Below are 20,042 nucleotides of genomic sequence, written 5' to 3' on the forward strand. Positions count from 1 at the left end.
CACAACGGCGCAAACTACTCTGGCTCATAGAGTCATGTCAAGTCCTGGGTTTGTTCTAGTCACTAAAAAAAAAAAAAAGAGCACTTCGACTCCAAAACATCAAACCCTAGCTGTCCCTCGGATCACTCATCACTGTCTTATAAACATTCTTTTTCCTAGCAGTGATGTGGGAACTTCTACCATTCATTGCTCGAGATTATTTCCAGTTGAGAGCACCAAACAAGGTGTTGGCTCAGTTAATGAAAAACTCTTAAGAGTCATAGAGAAGGCGTGAGTATGTGCAAGATGATCCTTGTACCTTTTTATGACGCTGAGATTTTGTTGAGTGGGTACAGTCCACGCTTTTACAACATCCCTCACATGCTTACCTAACAGTATCTCTCAAAAGACACGGGCATACTTGGTGAACCGCAGCACTGGCACACTGGTGTGAGTTGCGTGGAAATATTTTTTTCTTTGTTTCTTACTTTCTTAAACTAGTGTCAACAAATAGGTGAAAAACAAACTACAAGACAGCCAGAGGGGTCAGATTTGGGTTGAATTGTAATTTTCTTCTCTTAATTTCCGACCACTTTATCGCTTACTGGTTTGGTTTTGGTAGTTATCGCAGGTGTGATTGGAGAAAATTACAGAAAACTACAGGACAAGGACGGGAAAGCTCAAAAGAAGGTACATTTTCTGCTCAAATTGTATCATTGTATCCATGTCGCAATATAAAAATGACTCAAAGCTTCAACAGATCTGGCATCTGGACTAGACAAGCAAGATGGAGGAAGTGAAAATCAGAGGGAAGAGTATACAGGAACGACTCAAGTAAGAAATATACTTAAAATCTGTCAAGTAACTATTTTATATGATGCAAGAATTTTCAAGAGACAAAAGTACAGTATATATACATATATACACGCACTTTGGATATTTATTTAGACTGGTTTTAAAAATCATAAATATAATCATAGTTATACAGTACCGTAAATCTGATCCTGTTATTTTAGATTTTTCCATGCTGTGTGGATTATATCAAATTTTTACACACAGCGTGAAATATACACAGTATATGCACCGCAGCAAATATATTGTTAAAAATCCTGTAACAAGCAGATACTTCAGCCATTATCTTTCTCATAATAATCCTGATTACGTAGATATTGACTCTTAAAAGGGATTGGTAGAGTATCACTTGAACTTCCTTGTGTTTGGATTTATTTTACATAAGTGATGTATTAATCACAATAAACCAAAGGAATTTATGCACTGAACACGCTGACAAATATGTAATTCCCCTTTTTTTTTTTTTTTTATCTAAGGTGCAATAATAACCACCCAGTAAAGGCGATTGATTGTATTATCAATGCTATAAACTGAATATGGTGGCCTGTGTGTGTGTGTGACTCAGGGAAAGATGGGATCCGTTTCAACTCAACCCAATAGGAGCTGAGAAGGAACAGAAGAGAAGGTGCTTCGAATTGGCCCAGTACCTGGTGGCTATAATTGTGGGTTTAGCTGTCCTGACCAGTGCTGTTATTGCTAAGGTGCGATTCAAAAATGCCGCTTTAATTTTAATCACCTCACAATCATCTTTATTTTAGCTTCTCCATACATAACATTGAAATATATAGGAGACGAAAAACTATCAGGTTTAACGTGTTTTGGTCTGTCCAATCAGGGTTCTCTTTTGGTGCTGTCAACGTTGTCCAGTACGAAAGACGAGTCAAAGTCAAAGGAAAAACAGTTCTACATGCTGATGCTGGTGTTCTGTCTGGTTTGCCCAAACTTCTTGGTGTTCATAAAATCACTGTGGAGGTGTGCCTTCAAGAGCTTCGTACAGCCCAAACTGAAGACCATGTTGTGTGTATGTGACGTTTATTAGATGAGTCCACGACTATTTGTTTATCGATCGCTGCCGTTTTCTGACTAATGACCTGCGTGTGCTTTTCCTTTTGCAGATTTGTGCCATTGAATGCATTGTGTCACTCGGTACTTCAGTCTTGGTGCTTGTGGTGATGCCCCAGTTTGACATTCTGACAAATCTGTTCATCAGCGGAGGTGTCTGTATTTTGTCTGCACTTCTTCAGATCGTCTTTCGACTGCAGGCAGAACCTTGGAAAATTTTATTCCCAATGTGCTCCCTCATTCTAACATGCGCTGGTAATTGTACTATATATTTAAATCGACGCTATTCTCTTAAAATCAGGTGACTAATTACAAGTCCACCTTACATTCATGCATGTATCTCAACAGGATATTGCCTGCTAGGAATCGACTACTATGTCCGCGTATCTTCGCATGTGGATAGACAGAAGGACGACTGCTATGTCTACATAGGAATTGGAATTTTCTCCTCACTTCTCATCTCATTTTGTTGGTGGGAGAATCCAATGCAAGCGACAAATCGAATGCAGGTGTGTTTCTCTTCTGAAAATTGATGGATGGATGGAAAAACCTTGACTCAGCACTATTTGACATTGTAAAATGGAGAATTATGTTAACAAATATCCTGAGTGCTTGTCATTCAGCGTCTACATTTCTGAGTCGAGATTAACCCATGTTAAAACTATTTTGTTTTGGTTTTCATATAATCCACTGTAGCGTTTACTGAAACTGTTTTTTGTATCTCCCTATAGGATAGATTGTCAGAACTGGATGGTTTCAGAGACTTTGTGTTTGTCATAAGCAGCCTGTTGAGGATAATTGTCATAGGTAATTGTCTGCACTCACGATCTGGAACAACACTCACAAAGAATTTGCTAACTATATTTAACACTGTAATTGATACCACCTCAAGATCCCTAATTTTTTTATTAAGGCGCGTTCCTGACCTTTACTATAGAGACCAAATATTTAAGTAAAGATGTTGATTTCAGATGTATGAGAATGCTTTCTCGCTATGAACGGAATATTTCAGTGAAAACACTTGTTTTAACTGTGCATACGTATATCTGTTATATTTTCATTCAGCCTTGTAAACAATTTATAGTTTTCTTTTTCCATTCGTAGGAGCTGTATACCTTGTCTATCATTGCCTCATTAGGGAGTCCATCAAGTGGCCAGACTTCAATTTAAAGAGTGACGATTGGGAATTGTTACAAAATGGGCTGGGGCTGTTTTTCTTACAGGTAGGTGAAGGTTAGAATCAAGCTAACTCACCTTTTATAATCAAAGTTGTCCAAGTTGATTAATCAAATCTATTACATCAGAGCAACAAATGAGATTCATTGTCTTCCTAACAAGGCTGACACTAACTCCCCCATTGTTTCTCGCCTAAGGCCTTCTGCTCGGCGGCGTGCCACTGGTTTGGGGTGGTAGCTTGTAAAATTCATGCTGTCAGGATGAGTTTTGCCTTGCCCTTAATTAGCACGGGCCCCTCGGTGCTTATATTGGGACTTGTACTTTTCATGACCCAAGTAAACGGATTTGACGGACCAGACATCAGGGGTGAGTTATTTGAAACCTGGTCATTTCTTACAAAAAACTTACAGGTTTTTCCCATTGCAGAATTTTGTGACAGCTTGTCCACCTTGAGCCAGAAGAACACAACCCCTGTGGTCTTTCTAGAAATCACTAAGAGCATCTGCCGGACATCACTTAACAAGTATAATAATAATAATACATACAGTACAGTATAAAATGCAAGCATCCGCTTACCTTTATATCATGAATGTAACAATTTAATCATTTGACTGACAGCGCTTACATGCAATGGCCTTTTTTCATGCTGGCACTTGAGGGCGTATGTATGTGGTCGGGATTGGTCACATGCACTTACTACGTATGGAAAACAAAGGTAAGCACTTATTTTTCCAGCAGCTTCACAATAGATTTTATCCATTATAGTCATTTTTTGAATTCAGTTTTACATGTTTACATATAAGATGACATGACTACATTTATCTTTTGTTGACTACCGCTTAGCTCCAGCGTATAGAGAGAACCTCTCAGCTCTTTGTTCGGCGGCTCTATGAATCTGCTTTCATAGACTTGTCTTTGTTGCTTAACACCAAGATGAAGGTGTCTCGGGCTCGAAACCAAGAAAGGTGAGAAAGCTTCTACAGGAATTATTTCAGTAGCAATGCAGTTAGTTGGGTTGGTCCGCACACCTACATGGTTGGTGGCAGCCATGCACCTTAACATTTGTTGCCAGCTGCCATGAAATAAAATTATGCCTGATATCGGTTTTGTTTTTTGGAGTCTGATGCCTTCTTGTTCCACAACTCAAATCTCAGATCAGTTTTATTTTTCAACCTTGGCCGTGCTATGTCATTGGTCTTTTGCTTAGCGTTGTTGTGCTTTCAACAGCTACATTAGTTGAATTAGAAATTACATATTCGAGATGATGCATGCAAAACTGCCTGTGTAAGTAAAAGGATCTCTCACATTACCTGTAATGTATGTCGTGATTTGATCTGAAAGACTTATCAGCTCTCTTGTCCTTGTTCTAGCCCCGATGACATCCAGAATTGTGTGATCTATCTATGTGCCACCATGTGGCATGAGACCTACGATGAAATGCTCAAGATTCTGACCTCCATGTTCAGGTTTGTATTGCCGCAACACAAAAGACCACAGCGCAGTGAAATGATCCATTTTGAGTCATGTACAGAGGTACCAATTTGTTTTAAGGTTGGACCGTTACCGAGGTGATCCAAAGGAGGAACACAAGGACTGCTTTGATTTTGAGTGTCACATTTACGTGGATGATGCGTTTATGACTGAAGAAGACACAGGGAAAAGGCTGGTTAATTCATACGTTAATGACTTGACTCAAGTTGTCATCGAGGTTTACAGGTAAGGTCGCACGATAATTGATTAATGGATTTTAAAATAACTCATCTGTGTGGAATTAATTGATTGAGTCTTGAAAATGGACAATCATTTTTTATCCAGGGTCTTTACCAACAAAGAGCCTGACGACGTAGCCATCGTGGAAACTCCATATGGTGGCCGACTTGTATTTGTTATGCCAGAAGGCAACATGCTCTACTTTCACCTTAAAGACAAATTTCTCATCAGGAACAAGAAGAGATGGTCACAGGTATGCGAATTTGGTTCACTCCATCAAAATCAGTGTGTGTGTGTGTGTTTGGTAAGCAAATCGTTGACATGGACATGTCCAAGTAGGACACCGAAAGAAGATAAATCATAATTTAAAAAATGACATTGAGTAACAAATATTGTTGTCTTTTAGATTATGTACATGTATTATCTACTTGGCTGGAAGGGCTACCTTGCCAAAAACCCTCAGGCCAAAGTAAGACTCTATAAACACCTAAAATCACACAAGCGAGGGGACTTTCAGTGCATGTAAATGAATGTTTTTGGAAATTAATTTGTTTTGTAGCGCCAAGACATAACCAGAGAGTCTTTAATCTCTGTGGATGGTGAGATATACCTCATGCCCCAACATGACAATGACAACAAAAGAAGATTCATCTCAGATGACAACGTATACGTTCTGGCTCTGGACGGGGATACCGACTTCCAGCCGAAAGCCGTGATCTTGCTAGTAGACAGGTCAGTAACAGACTCTAGCACAGCTTTGGGGAATCCAGTATTATTGTCAATACACAATAAATTACACTAGAGAAAGATTATAATAAAGAAATAATGTTGACTTTTTGTCTATCGTGGCTTTTATTCAACAACACAAATTATCAAGGGTGATTAACCTTCCGATTGATGACAATTTACATTTTGATTGACAGGCTGAGGATGTATGACAATGTTGGGGCGGCCTGTGGACGAATCCACCCTACCGGAATGGGTAAGTGAACGTTTCTGTCCAAAGTACTTTTTGACCAATGTTGTAATAATCAATGTCTTAAAATCATTGGCGACGGGCCAAAAGCGGATGCTAGGTTGTTGCGCCCTGCCACTCATTACGACCTAAAATAAATGCATAAAAATGCTAAACAAAATGAAAATAGTTTGCTTTGATGCTATAGCCCATCCACATTTGAGTACTTTACTACATGGGTACACGTGTTCCCCAAAAATATGTTCCATTTTTTTCAAAACATTTCTCTGAATTCACTTCACAGGGCTTTTAATGGGTGTTCTCTATTATTAGCTCATGACCAACATGATGATATGACAATAAATGATATATTTTAGTAAATTCAGTCTCGGAAACCTTCAGGTCCCATGGTGTGGTACCAGAAGTTTGAGTATGCAGTGGGTCACTGGCTACAGAAGACAGCAGAACACGTGTTTGGGTCTGTGCTGTGCAGTCCAGGATGTTTCAGTCTGTTTCGAGCATCGGCCTTAATGGATGACAACGTGCTGAAGAGATACACGACGACTGCCACAAGGGCTGGAGAATATGTCCAATATGACCAAGGTCAAGATTCTCCTATCACTCTTTCAGTTATGTCAGCCAGCTGTTTACAATTTTCTTTTTTGTCTGTTTTAAATATTTTAGGGGAGGATCGTTGGTTGTGTACTTTGCTACTGCAACAAGGGTGGCGTGTGGAATACAATGCCGCATCGGATGCCTACACCAACTCACCGCAAGAGTTTAAAGAGTTTTATAACCAGAGGAGACGATGGGGACCATCCACACTGGCTAATACATTGGACCTACTGCACAGGTCAGTTAAGCAAGTGATTTTTCAAAACACTGCGAGATATTTCCTCCAGTGTGGTTGGCAGAATTATCTTATTCAATGCAGTCAGATTAAAATAAGCTCTTTTGTGCTGATGACAACAGTGGGGGAGAGACTGTGAAGAGAAACCCCTCCATATCCAGACCTTATATTTTCTACCAGATGTTCACTGTCGGTTCGTCTATTCTCGGGCCAGCCTCCGTGACCCTTATGGTGGCAGGTAGGTTCCAAACCGTCTACTGGTATGACCGTGTCTTTTATTTTTTACCTGCAATTTATATGAACCTACACAATTTTGAATTCCGTTATGTCCTTTCCCGCAGGTGCTTTCCAGTTTGTCTTTAAAATCTCGGGGACTCTTTCCATCATCATTGCGAGCATCCCACCTGTGTTCTACATTATCGTTTGTTTCATTGCCAAAGCAAACAACCAGATAACAATCGCTGCCATTATGAGTGTTCTGTATGCCTTCCTCATGACGGCGTCCTTCTTTTCAATAATCGGTGAGCATCTATCAGCCGGAGCTTTGCGACGTTACAAAGGTGTCTGCAATTTTTTGAAGCACCGCTATGCTCTCAGGTGATATGGTGATGGAGGGAACGTTCCTAACCCCAACTGGTGTGTTCCTGGTTTCTATGACAATCATGTACTCGGTGACTGCTATCCTTCACCCCGAGGAGTTTGGTATGTCAAGATTACATAATCATTAGCATTCTTATTTTGAGATGGTGTCATGAAGTGCATTGTGATGGTATTTCTTTTTCGACAGGAATGATCATCTATGGCCTGATGTATTTTATCTGCATTCCCAGTGGCTACCTTCTCCTTACCATCTACTCACTGGTTAACATGCATATTGTGACCTGGGGCACAAGGGAATCAAATAAGTAATGCACCAACTTTCAACATTAGTAGATTTATTACGTAATGCATGACCAATGGAGCTGTATACTGTACTTTCTTTTTTTTTTTAACAATTGAGAAATATGTATTTAATTAACTTTTTTTTCTTGCCTGGTTAAATTAAAAGATTTGGTGTACCGACTGCAGAACGATGTTCACTATTTCCAGTGACCATGATCAGATGGTAGCTCTTGCTATTTTTGTTTCATCTTTTTTCCTGTTCTGTTAGGGGAGGAACCGAGGTAAAGAAGAACCATAACGTGCTGTGTGACCGAAACTGCAGACTCTGCTGCTGGGACATGAAGTTTCAGGTGACATTAACTTCCTCAACTTTATTGATATGCTTTGCACCCGCTGAATGAATTTATAACACTTCTGGTTGGAATTGACAGGTAACTCAAGAAACTGAGAATTTGATGATTCAACAAATCACGGGACGGACTGGGCAGCAAGCAGCTCCCCTTCCAATCACAGCCCAGGAAACGAATGAACACCCTGCTTTAACAATGGAGCTGCAGCCTCCAGCTGACACCAACAAAATGGCACAGCCAGGAGGAAAGACATTACATATTGATAAAGAGAGGTGAGAGTTGAGATGCTTTGACATGTCCAGAAACACGTAACTGCATTTTTTTCCATTATTATTACTTTGATTCACCTCTTTGTTAATGACATTCAACAAGAGGAACCGAGCACAATTCAAATGTTTATGATTCGTCCCACACACAATTATTGAACTAGATGTTTAAAATACTCTATTGGAAAATAATAAATTATTATAGAAGTGTTTCTTGTCATGCAAGCGTAAAAAGAAGCTAAAAGTAACTGTCATGGTAAAAATTCATATGTTATAGATTTATCATAATACCTTTTACACAAATAAAGCCAAAAAAAATGGCAAAAAGCACTATTTGCCATACCTTTCCAGTTCTAAAGGTCAATTGCATTTGTCGTTTTGTAAAATTATCCCAAGAATAATGCACTTAATGTTGCAACTGCTGCAAGACTCACCAATGTACATGTGTGTAGTGTCGATAGCATGGAAAAAGCAAGTCTATCAAGCGCATCTGAAGATGACGACGATGAAGATGGTGATGATTATGACAACAACAACCAGGAGAATGCAGACCTTCCTATTAGCGGTAAGACAGCCTATAACAAATGTCAGCATGATGAGATTTCAAAAATCAAAAATTTTATTTGTACACATCTGTCTCCTTAGACTGGGTGAGTCCGGTGAAAGAAGAGTTTCTAAAGAAGTTGACATTTGCCAACTTGAAGAGGAACTTAAGAGAACAAATACGGTATGGAATTTTCTTCATGACAAGAAAAAAAAAAAAAAAATCTTTGTCATATAACGCCAGTTGTGTGTTGCAATGACTGTGAATCTAAAAAGGAGTTTCTTTTCCAGATCCTCCCTCCGCAACAAGAATCACGATGACGTGTGTGACGACTTGATATTAATGTTAACAGACACACTCACTGCACAACTATACGGAATAGGACCTGAAGATGTTCTGACAGAAAGCCAACTAGAGGAACTACAACAGGAATTGACGGCGCAGGTATTCACAAAGACCGGCAGAACAGCAAATATATACAACTTTACATTAAAGCTAATTTAAAATTTAGTCAGCCCTAAATTTCAGGACAGATTTCATCAACGCTTTGACTCGATCACATCTAATCCTTCTGGTTTTATTTCTCTCACTATTAATTAGGTGAATATAATCCAGTGGCCTGATTCTCTATTTTTTTTTGTGCGTGTATAGGCTCGGCGCACACTGAAGACCAATCGCATGGAAAGATTAGACAGAAAAGTCAAGAGAGCCATTGAGAAAACTCTGACTGCACCTCAGGTGCAGAAACTAGAAGAGGTAAGATAGAGATTTAGCGATTAGATCTGAAAGAAGAAGCTGCTGACGGGCTGGCACAAATGAGACAAAATTCAAACAAGCGCTGAGCCAGATTGGGAAAATATTTGTATCTTGCTTTATGTGTGTACGCATAGGACGAAGATGATTTCTGGAAGAAGTTGATTGAGCGCTATTTGAAGCCCATTGTTGACACAAAAGCACATCTGGACGAGGTGACCAGAGAGCTAAAATCGCTACGTAATAAGGTCAGCAGATTTCCTTTCATGTTTTGTATTTTATATCTAATTTTGTGTGGTGCTCCAATGTAGGAGTTTTTCGAGATGAGTTCCTCGGATGAGTTTTTTTCAACACAAACATTTCAAGTACCAAGTGGTAGCAGGGAATGTCACAACAAGCATAAAATAGTGATAGATTCTTACAACAACAACAAAAAGAGGCCAAATGGTTGAGTTTTGGTTTTAATGTCCTCTATTGTACTTCATTAGGGTCAACTTCATTTTTTCCATAATATTAAAACATTAGATCATTGGCCTGGAGAGTCGCTAAAGGTTTGAGAAAGACTAATTCCATTTTGCAATGGATTATTTTGATAATATTCTTTTTATGTAAACTGATTAAGTCTCTGGAATTCCAACTGCTAAAGTGATTGTTTCAAACAATGACTTCTGCTTTTCAAAGGACTTTCCTTCAAGTCAATAAGGATGCAAAAAAAGCATCAAACACATGCTCAAGACTTTTCCCTAGAAAATGATTGCTAACTGTTCTTCCTCCACACCCCACAGGCAGTATTCCTCTATTTTATCGTCAATGTACTGTGGGTGGTTGCTACCTTCTTCCTGCAAGCCATTGGAAATGACGTCATAAGCATCAAGATCCCGAAATTCTTTTCAAACGGAACACAATCTGGAGAGTACCTCAAGGTTGGTGCACACAAAACAATGTTGCATTTAATACATAGCTGTTGCCATCCTGAACAATGTCATTGTGAATTGTCCCATACATTATTTTATATTGACAGGTGGAGCCTCTCAGCTTAATGTTTCTGTTGTCCTTTGCCATCCTTCTTCTCGTCCAGTTCCTCGCCATGTTGTATCACAGGTACACACAAACATTTTGTATCGTTATATTTACATAGTTGATAAGAAAGGGGAGCGGGGGTCCGTCAATTTGGCGGCATGCAAGCACTGCTCGACTTGAGTTTCATTTGCTTACAGGGTCTACACTTTGATCCATGTGGTGTCATACCGCAGCACCGAGAAGGACTACAAACTGAAAGATGCCGTAAGTAACACACAATTCACACATTTAAATCCACTTTGACTGTCACAGATCCTTATCAAATACTAAAATATCAATTGGCTGGAAAACATCTAGTACCAGTGACAAACTAGAAAACAACTAGTTACGAGTTGATAACATGCATAAAATAAATGTTAGCTTCGTGCCATTAGACAAATTCCACCTGTAAAGCGTTGGAGATGCTGCAAAAATGAACTTTATGAGACCATTTGATGATCGGGCTGCACAGTGGAGCACAAGTTAGTGCGTCCACCTCACCGCTCAGAGGTGCAGGCTTCAATTCTGGCTCTGATCTTACTGTGTAGAGTTTGCATATTCGCCCCATGGCTGCATGGGATTGCTCCGGGTGCTCAGTTTTCCTCCCACATTCCGAAAACATGCATGGTAGACCGATTGACCGCAAACTTGCCCCATCAATTCACTTACTTTTCTCACTCAAGAGTTTAGCAACTGTGAACGAGATTCTGGTTTGTTGCATCCTAAGCAAGTGCATCTCGAATTATTAAAACATTGAGTAATTAAGTAAATCCCTGAACCCTTCTTCCTTGAAGAGACAATTTTTGCAAACAACCGAGAATATTGGGTAAATGCAAGACTGGCAATGCATCATTTGGAGCCGCGCGTCAAAGTATGGAACATCTATCCAACCACGAGGGTGATAACAGTGAAAAGCAATAAATATTACTTACATGCATTTGTTTCTGCCTTGTTTTCGATCGCCAATGTTGTTGTCGCCTGATCCCGATGAGGCGGAAGTATTATTGTCTTGGAACATCGGGGTCTGTTTTCGTGCTGGAGGGTCAAACGTCCCTTTTTCTGTGGTCCTATCCTAAAAGTTTAAGTAAAACGTGCATTTCTTGTGGGGAGGAATAAAATGGAAGGGGTGATCGTGCGATTGTGCAAAACAAACTTCAGCTGATTCGCAAAGACGTCATGACGTTTTTGTAGGCAATCAACAATTACGTCACTCAGGGTGGGTGGAAATAAATTAGGGCGCAAAACTCTGTTAGAATGGAGAACATAGTTCTATTAAAATGTGCATATACACATGTATTTTTTTTTTTATTGTTAATTCGCTATTGTTTATATATGTGTATGACTTTTGATTTTGTTAGCACGGCTCCAAATCTGCAGGTTCAGATGGTTTCCATTTCTTGTACACTGCTTGTATATCAACAGATTATTATCACTATCTAAATCAGAGATGGGCAAAGTTTGCAACATAAAGCAAGCTCATTGTCGTTCACTTTAGACTGTCAATAGCGCTGTAATTCTATTTGTTGTGTTCATTCTCCAGGACGACGAAGACGATGGCTTGACTTTAGAGAACCTTAACGTCGGTGGATTGAGCATTACAAGCGATGACATGTAGCTGATGACTATATTTGTGTGTGATGTAATTTGATTTGTTCCTCATTGCTGACCTTCTCTCTAATTTACTTATCATACTGTTTTTTTTTTTTTTATCTAAAGCCAAAGTCCAAATTTAATCTTTGCCTGAGTCACGGTTGGGGTAATATGCACTCACGTGTCAAAGATCTCTCGACAAAGCTGGATTGTATGTACATAAAATAATATGTTTGCCTTTTCTGTGGGACTTAGTGATGGGTTACAATCTGGACATTCCATCCTTGAATGAATTGCAACTTTTGCACATAAATGGAAGAAATATTTATGACTTTGTATTGTTTAACATGCTTTTCCTCCCCATCTGGTTTGAAGACAATTTAACAATAGTTTTAGAGCATTGTACTGCAATAAAAGATGATAAAACAATGCGGCCTTTGTTCTTGTCGCTGACCTTACCATAGATTCAAAAATACCTGAGGGTTTTGGCCTTGCTTTTGTTTTTATATAATGGCAGACAATACAATGCACATGGGGGAAATAAATCCCCTCTAGGATTGCTGTCAGTCATTAACCCTTATATTTGCTGTCAGTCATTAACCTTTATATTTTCACTGAACCATCTCGATTCTGTTTGATCCGCTAATTCCAAAGGTGTAGATCACGATTTAGGCCACTTTAAAACAGCCCCATTTTTTATTGTCATTTGCGGCATGCTTTAGTCTGTGCTTCGGGTCACACTGCCCTGCCAAAGGAGTTGACAGTACAGCTGAGACCAAGATTTTAGTCACTTGGCTACTCAGAATGTGTCAGATGCCTTGAGATTTCTTTGTATCCTGCAGATACATCATACCCAGCATAAGAACACTTTCTCCTCATCTGGTGTTTTCTTAATAGTCTTCCTTTTTGTGTTAAAACAATATTTCAGTGACTTGCCATAATGCTTGAGCTTTGTAGCCTGTCAAAATATGCAAATTTCAGTCATATCAGTTAAGTGGTAATTGTGTGTTTTTATTTAGATGCGACGTAGGAATAATTTTGCCCAAGTTTATAATATACACTTATGTGGTTATGTTAAATAAAATGAAGATGCACAGCATCGATTGACCTTTTTTTAATGAACACATTTCACTCAAAAAAGAGAAGCACTCAAGCAGGCAGTAAAATTAGGCAATTGCAAAACAATCATCCGATATTTTGGGGAGAATGTTTCATGGAGGTAAGGCAGCAAAAGAGACTCCACCACTATATAGTTTGACAATCTTAATCATTCTACAAAAGAGTGGGGGCAAAAACAATCAACCTCACAAGACCCTCGTGCTGCCACTATTCCCCAAATGATAAACAAAAAGTTTCGCAACACTCATACTCACTCCTGCCTTCTTTAACGTTCACTTTGTATTCCAGTAATGTACTGATTTATAAAGTGAACACTCAGCGTGTCAGTTGAAGAGTCAGAGTCAAGCCAGTCCTTACAAATGGCTGCCATTGGTCCGATAAGTGATTCTGGGAAACAGCCACCAGAAAAACTAGCTTTGCCCTTTATTTTCACAAGAACCTCCTTGTTTGTTACGTTGAATATGAGCTTTAACTATAGATTGTGAATTCTTGACATCATTGAAGCATTAACAGGAGTTTCAACTGTAAAAGTGGCTTTTAACTGACTGCCAACAGACAGCCCAAAGGCGAGACACTAAGCCGGTGAGTCTAAAAGCTTGGCAGTTGAGTCGTCAAAACGATTGGTTGAAGTAACGTTTGGATCCGTTCCAGCCGCCACTTCTACCTGACCCACCGCGACCGCCACTTCCCCCAAAACTCTGGCTACGTCCCCCTTGGAATCTTCCCTTCCAATTGCCTCCTCTACCTCCCCCAAAACTCCGGCCACGTCCGCCTTGGGATCTTCCACCATCACTTCGGCTGTCCCTGTCCAGCTGGGGGAGCTCCGTGGCCACGGTCAGCTGCCAAAAGCTATCATCTTCCCAGCCCTCCTATTGAATGAGCAAGAGGCAGGATGACAATTGTTAATAGCAATGCAATGACTAAACCACTTGACAAAATACAGCGGTGCTGTGAATAACAAGTTTCGTTCAGTGGTCCCTGAATAAAGGAAATGCCATCAATCTAGTCTTGCACTCCACCAAAAAGTTTCTTTTATGAAAAATTGCACACTAGGATACTGTACTTTATGAAAACATAACTACAGTAAGTATTGTAAATAAATACTGTAAACAGTTTCTGTAATGCAAATTGACATTGCTCTCCTAGTGTGCATGCCATGCCCACCAGGGAGCAATATCAAACAAGGCGAGTGTAAATTAATCCTGCATAAATGTAACATTTGCCATTTTCATCCTGCTTTGGTTATAATTTAGCAGACATTAAACATAGAGGAATATATCTATTCGTACCTCAAACTCCTTCACTTTGTCATCTGGAATATCGAAACAAACGCCCTACAGGAAACACATTTGATAAAAATTATGACATATGTCAGTGGGTTTCATGGTGTGTGTGCGCGTGTGCAGCCTTTAATTAACGCTTGCAAAGCACTTAGAACATACCATTTGGCCTACAATGAAGACCATTGCACTGATGTGATTTTCAACCTCCTCTCCCAGTTTTTCCTTGAGCGTATTCCAGGCAAGACCAAGATTATACATTTTCTGAGAGCATATCAACTGCATGGTGGTATGACCCTGGGGAACAAACAGCAACGCCTTATATTGAGAGCCACACAAAAAATGTCCAGGACATGAGCAGGTATATGCAGTCAGCCCATTTTAACTTACAGGTTTGGAGGTGAGCAGTGACCTATTTGTCAAACTCGTCAACCCGGACATGTGTGCCAAGGCCGCGGCCAGCGCTTCCACTGCTCCTTTCTCCTTTATCAGCCTCTCAGCAGAAACTCTGAAATGTTCAATGGCTGCCGTGGAGACAGAGTCCAGGAACCTGGGCGGTAAAAACAAAAGTAGATTTTTATTAGCCAATTCCACATAATAAAGTGTTACAGTCCAACAAACACTTCCTCGGAACACGGTAATACAAGTATGCACACGCTAAACATTTGCCACCCTAATTGGGGAGGCTCACTCGCATTGTGCGCTGAACTCACGTTGAAACATCCTTGCTTGATGACTTGATGAGGTCATTGGTAGAGGGAGCAGAGACTCGTTTAAACGTAATGCCCTGCATCAAAACAAACGACATTCAACTTTAGATTAAAAATTACTATCTATCTTGATACTTTTGGTTTAACAAAGGGCACCTACAGCCGATTGTTCCACGTTGCGTAGCTGATACGCCTCACGCTGCACGTAGAAACAAATGCATATTCCCATTCTTCCAGCTCTGCCCGTTCTTCCTGAGCGATGGATATACGAATCCACATCCTAACGAGTGTAGATGACAAACATGAAAAACAGTTTCATCAAACTGAACTTTAAAGAAATGAAAATTCAGTTGAGCAGCATGTCACACCTTGGGCGGAGAACACTGTATGACGAGGTCAACTTCAGGGATGTCTAACCCGCGGGCTGCCACATTGGTAGCCACCAAAACATCAAAGGTCCCCTTCCTGAAGCCTTGCAGCGTAACTTCCCGCTGTTGTTGGGGAATGTCGCCATGGAGGCACTGGGTGTTCTGAAAAGATGTTGTACACACACACACACACACACACACACACACGACAACAAAAATCACACTTCTGAAACTAAACACTGCAAATGACTAATGAAATAAAAAAATCTATCAGCAACGACTCCATCAGAATAATAAAATAAAATCATAGATATGGCTGGGTGTAAATGTGTGTGTTATGTTTCTCTCAGCATTAAAAAATGAAAAAAAGTTTATCAGAGACCGTGACACTCTTTGTCCACCACCAGTGTAATAATTCTGAGGTGCAAACTAGTGGCTGCGCATTTAGTGCATGTGACTTACCTGTTTGATGGATGTACTCGTGAAAAGCTCATTGACCTGTCTCTTGGTCTCACAGAAAATGATCGTCCGCCCGCTGCTGCCGCTGTACACCTGGATCACGTCTCCTATCACCGTGGCACGCTGTGACCAGTGGCATTCCATGGCCAGATGCTGCAAAGGGGCACAAAAGTGTGGCCATATAAGTACATGCCCTCATTCAAACATGGGGAAAGCTAGTGATCAATTAAAAATAAAATAAATAATAATCAGATAAACCGACACTTACCTTTACAGTTGTTGCGGCTCTCTGCGTTTTCGTTCCAATCAGGTCAACACGCTTGCAATTGGGCCTCATGTATTTCTTGGCCACTTCGTAGACCCATGGGGGGCAGGTGGCCGAAAACAGGAGCGTCTGAGGATTAGGGTCGTCATCTGGTGCGGAAAGCACACGGAAGTAGTCACTGTTGTCCAATCGAGAAAATTGCAAACAATTCAAAGAATAAAAGAATACTTTGCTTATTATAGGAGGAGGATATAATTTCCTCCACTGCCTCAGCAAATCCCATGTCCAGCATTTGGTCTACTTCATCAAGAACCACATGCTTCAGTTTTGTGAGATCAAGGCTCCTTTTCTCGAAGAGATCTTTAATACGACCAGGGGTTCCCACCAAAACATCAATCCCGTTACGGATGGCCTCAACTGTTTGAAAAATAAAAAAATCACAACTGTTATTAGGGTGACGTTTTTTTTTTTTTTTTATAGCAGAGGCTTTGGAAGAGAGGTTTGGACACATGATGTAGCAATTTTTCACACGTTTGAGAAAAGTGTTCAGACATTGACATTGGACTTACATTGGGGCGGGTATGGGACGCCTCCATAGAAACAGGAGATGTTCAATTTCTTGGCAATGTTTTTAAAGTCCCTAGCGACCTGGACGGCCAACTCTCTGGTGGGAGCCAAGACCAACACCTGCAGAGAGATACGGGGTGGACTTAGAACAGGTTCTCATCCGTCGGTGATGAGGACACAGTGAAAACAAAACTACAGCTTTAATGAAGCGTGCATACCTTGGGGGGACGTCCTCTTGGTTGTGTCAATCCATCCGACTGGAGTTTCTCCACCAGTGGAATAGCAAAGGAGAAAGTCTTCCCTGTTCCTGTGCGCGCTTGGGCAAGTACATCATGTCCATCATATATGTGATCAAATGTCTGGACCTGAATGTCAAACAGGTAGGAGACTCCTCGAGCTGAAAGAGCGAGCAAAAAGACAAGAGTTGGTATTTCCACAGATGCCACAAAAAACTGGCAAAATATTTGTTTCATTAAAAAAGACGAAATGTGTCTGAATGGGTCTATAGATATACTGTTTAAGAAGTACAGGTAAGAAGAAGCACTGAATCAAACTGCAGCCCAATGAAAGTAAATGTTTAAGCCATGTACCACAATAACAAGTTGAGTGCTGCTATCTAGTGGTAACAATTGTTGCAGCTTAAAAAGGGACGTGGTTGGTTTATATTTGCTTGCTGGACTATGAATTTGAAGCCTGGTTGAAGACATGCAACATGCCAAATGATCTTTTGACAGCAGTTTGGTGTGGTGTGTTTGTGAAAAGAAACGTGATTGGTACCGTTGAGTTTTTGAATAGTGCCATGAGCGATTCTGAAGTTGGAGAAGGCTCCGGCTTTCTGCTCAGGTGTTTCCTCCTAAACAATGGGAAAGCATAAATTAAAAAAGAAAGAGCTTTCAAAATGTAAAAAGACTATATGCAAAATAAATTACCTCCAATTACATATTTAGGTGAAGACAAAAGCAGTGTGACAACTGTAACAGTACAACACGTTAATATAAACATATTGTTTTATAAATAATGATCAGCCTTACTATTTCCTTTTCACTCTCTGACCCATCGGATTGAGATGGTGTCTGGCTTGGGGTTGGAGCAGGTGTGTCTGGCATGGAATGTTCATTGATTTCAGCTTCAACAACTCCTATTATTTTCTATAATTTCATCCAAACGCAAACAAATGCAAAATTATTAACAATTTTAAAAAGTTACCAGTAAGACACATTAAAAAAAAAAAGATTACATTCGTACTAACCTCCTCAACTGCTTCCTTGCTCTTTTTTTTCTTCTTCTTCTTTGGTGGCTCAGTAATATCAGTAATGCCAGCCAAGTCGGTTGCTTCATCTATGTGACCATTGACTTCGTCCTCTGCTAGCTTGTTTTTTCTCTTTTTCTTTTTTGGTGGCTCAGTAAGATCAGTAATGCCGGTCAGGTCGGTTGCTTCATCTATGTGACCATTGACTTCGTCCTCTGCTAGCTTGTTTTTTCTCTTTTTCTTTTTTGGTACAAGACATTCACTGTCCGGCTCCTCTTGTTCCTCAAGCTTCTTCTTCTTCTTTAGTTTCTTGGCTTCCTTGGATTTGATCTTTAAATTTTGGAAAGAACATTGAATTGTTTAAAAACCCTTACCACACAAATTTACATGAAAAAGCATGCATATGTATACACACTAGTACAATTAAGTACCATGAGTACTCCTGCACAATCTAAGGAAATATGTTTTGACCCCTAAGCAAGGCACGACAGCTTCATTTGTAGTGTATTTTAAACACAGGGTAAATCAATGTGCGTCACATAACAAAAGTACTGTACGATTTTTTACAAAAGCGTTAACGTAACAAAATAACCAAGACATTTAAAAGCAAATAAATAAAAGGTAGCTTACTAAATACTAAAAGTAAAAATATGAGAAGTAAATAAAGAGAAATTATGAAATGTAGACATTTTTACAATACTAGGCTTTATAGAGTTGATTAAAACAATCAAAATATTTTTATTTAAGTTAAAAAATGTGAGGTCTGCAAAAAAGATTGGGTTTGTTTTCAAGACTCCTTGTAATGCATACCACATGGATCTTTTCAACAAGGATGCTTTCAAGATTTTGCATCAAAGGAAACAAAGGACACAACAGACGATCTCAAAACATCATGGTTATTGTTTTAAGTTTAAAAAATTTTTTTGCGAGGCCTGCAATATTTACAGTGGAAATCAGTCGTATTTTCTTACGATCACGTTTTGATTACATTTGAGTCGATGTAAATCACTTTTTTCGATTACGTTTAGTCTACGTGTTGAAACCAACGCAACTAAGAATGGCCAAATAATCTACTACCTGACGTTCTGCTTCATATGTTTTACGAAATATAAAGGCCGACGTCACAAAGTTGCGACAAAACGCAGTTCCGCATTGCTTAAAAACCGATCCGGCTCACGTGGGCTCCCAACGTGCTTGCTAGGCTTGATAGCTTTGCTAGGCTATCACGCTAATCTGGTGGTTTCTGACTTTGTATCGTAGTTCTACTCGATGATCATTACATTTACCAAAATGTTTCACTTATGTTATGCGATTTTTGACAAGCGTGTCACATTTGGACAAGCTGCTAACCCACATTATCACGCAGCATCGCGTGCCACATGTCAAGCATGGGAGCAGTCGTGAATACGATGCACTTCACCAGCTTTTTAGATTAAAAAGTCAGTCCGTCATTCCACATACCTTTAACGCCTCAAGATCCGCGGCGGTGTCACTCTCTTCTTCCATGGTTTTGACCTCAACGACGCTTTTAGACGGCATTTTTCTCCCGAATGGAACCCTGCTTTGTGGACACACAGGCGATCTCGCGGCCACGCGGATGGAAAAGAACGCGAAACGTGCGCGCGCACAAGAACCGAGGATATCAACGCGAGAGATTGTCTACAATGGGAAGACAGCGCACACTGTAGATTTAATGAACTACAAAAAAATTACATTTACTGTAGAAGTGTAGAGAAATGTATACTGTATTATAAAATGAGAATCTACACAAAGAAAAACACAATTTTACCAAGATCACCTGTAGTTTTTATTGATATTTTTATAACAGTAGGAGAAAAAAAAGACATAAGCAACTGTACTAGCCTATTAGATTAAAAACATCAAAACATAGTTCCATTTTTTTGTGAATCAATCAAGGTGATTGTGTTGTGCAATGCAGTGGCTGACTGGTTAGCAAATCTGTACTCACATTTCTGATTTTGAGGTTTTGAAGCCAG

At 39.8% G+C, this 20,042-nt stretch overlaps 3 protein-coding genes across 4 annotated transcripts in view; 1 reads left to right on the top strand and 2 right to left on the bottom strand.

The window, feature by feature from the left end:
- The window catches only part of LOC133152939 (CUB and sushi domain-containing protein 1-like), a 290,934-nt gene extending 279,326 nt beyond the window's left edge, over positions 1–11,608 (bottom strand). For both annotated transcript variants that reach the window (XM_061276928.1, XM_061276927.1), the window contains exon 1: positions 11,371–11,608. The gene's annotated coding sequence lies outside the window, so the exon portion shown is untranslated. The remainder of the gene's footprint in view (positions 1–11,370) is intronic.
- Positions 561–12,428, top strand: chs1 (chitin synthase 1). Its single transcript, XM_061276929.1, has 35 exons — positions 561–669; positions 740–813; positions 1,397–1,532; positions 1,667–1,852; positions 1,947–2,148; positions 2,242–2,402; positions 2,625–2,700; positions 2,998–3,116; positions 3,267–3,435; positions 3,496–3,592; positions 3,688–3,784; positions 3,913–4,034; positions 4,440–4,535; positions 4,621–4,785; positions 4,885–5,032; positions 5,186–5,248; positions 5,339–5,511; positions 5,703–5,761; positions 6,137–6,337; positions 6,419–6,587; positions 6,707–6,822; positions 6,926–7,105; positions 7,182–7,286; positions 7,372–7,489; positions 7,735–7,816; positions 7,898–8,088; positions 8,535–8,647; positions 8,728–8,809; positions 8,917–9,070; positions 9,278–9,382; positions 9,517–9,627; positions 10,165–10,302; positions 10,401–10,480; positions 10,597–10,663; positions 11,979–12,428. The coding sequence occupies exons 2-35, from the start codon at positions 767–769 to the stop codon at positions 12,051–12,053; spliced, it is 4,203 nt and encodes a 1,400-aa protein (XP_061132913.1). The 5' UTR covers positions 561–669; positions 740–766; the 3' UTR covers positions 12,054–12,428.
- Positions 12,429–13,126: 698 nt separating this feature from the next.
- Positions 13,127–19,667, bottom strand: ddx21 (DEAD (Asp-Glu-Ala-Asp) box helicase 21). The gene is made up of 16 exons (XM_061277073.1): positions 19,507–19,667; positions 18,046–18,375; positions 17,828–17,944; positions 17,574–17,649; positions 17,015–17,193; positions 16,799–16,916; positions 16,458–16,646; positions 16,233–16,378; positions 15,968–16,117; positions 15,506–15,667; positions 15,298–15,417; positions 15,141–15,214; positions 14,818–14,977; positions 14,590–14,724; positions 14,437–14,481; positions 13,127–14,016 (listed from the first exon to the last, which is right to left on the bottom strand). The coding sequence occupies exons 1-16, from the start codon at positions 19,582–19,584 to the stop codon at positions 13,759–13,761; spliced, it is 2,337 nt and encodes a 778-aa protein (XP_061133057.1). The 5' UTR covers positions 19,585–19,667; the 3' UTR covers positions 13,127–13,758.
- Positions 19,668–20,042: the final 375 nt, after the last annotated feature.

This window comes from Syngnathus typhle, linkage group LG4 (assembly GCF_033458585.1).
Source record: "Syngnathus typhle isolate RoL2023-S1 ecotype Sweden linkage group LG4, RoL_Styp_1.0, whole genome shotgun sequence".
NCBI classification, from domain to species: Eukaryota; Metazoa; Chordata; class Actinopteri; order Syngnathiformes; family Syngnathidae; genus Syngnathus; species Syngnathus typhle.

Bases quoted from the DNA above. Each gene is read 5' to 3' on its own strand.
- chs1 (XM_061276929.1), top strand. From the start codon at position 767: ATGGAGGAAGTGAAAATCAGAGGGAAGAGTATACAGGAACGACTCAA. The intron at 3,593-3,687 runs GTATAATAATAA...TTTGACTGACAG, and splicing joins TGCCGGACATCACTTAACAA to CGCTTACATGCAATGGCCTT. The intron at 5,512-5,702 runs GTCAGTAACAGA...TTTGATTGACAG, and splicing joins GTGATCTTGCTAGTAGACAG to GCTGAGGATGTATGACAATG.
- ddx21 (XM_061277073.1), bottom strand. From the start codon at position 19,584: ATGCCGTCTAAAAGCGTCGTTGAGGTCAAAACCATGGAAGAAGAGAGT. The intron at 15,418-15,505 runs GTGTGACATGCT...TACACTCGTTAG, and splicing joins TACAGTGTTCTCCGCCCAAG to GATGTGGATTCGTATATCCA. The intron at 14,725-14,817 runs GTAAGTTAAAAT...TTTGTTCCCCAG, and splicing joins CACTGCTCACCTCCAAACCT to GGTCATACCACCATGCAGTT.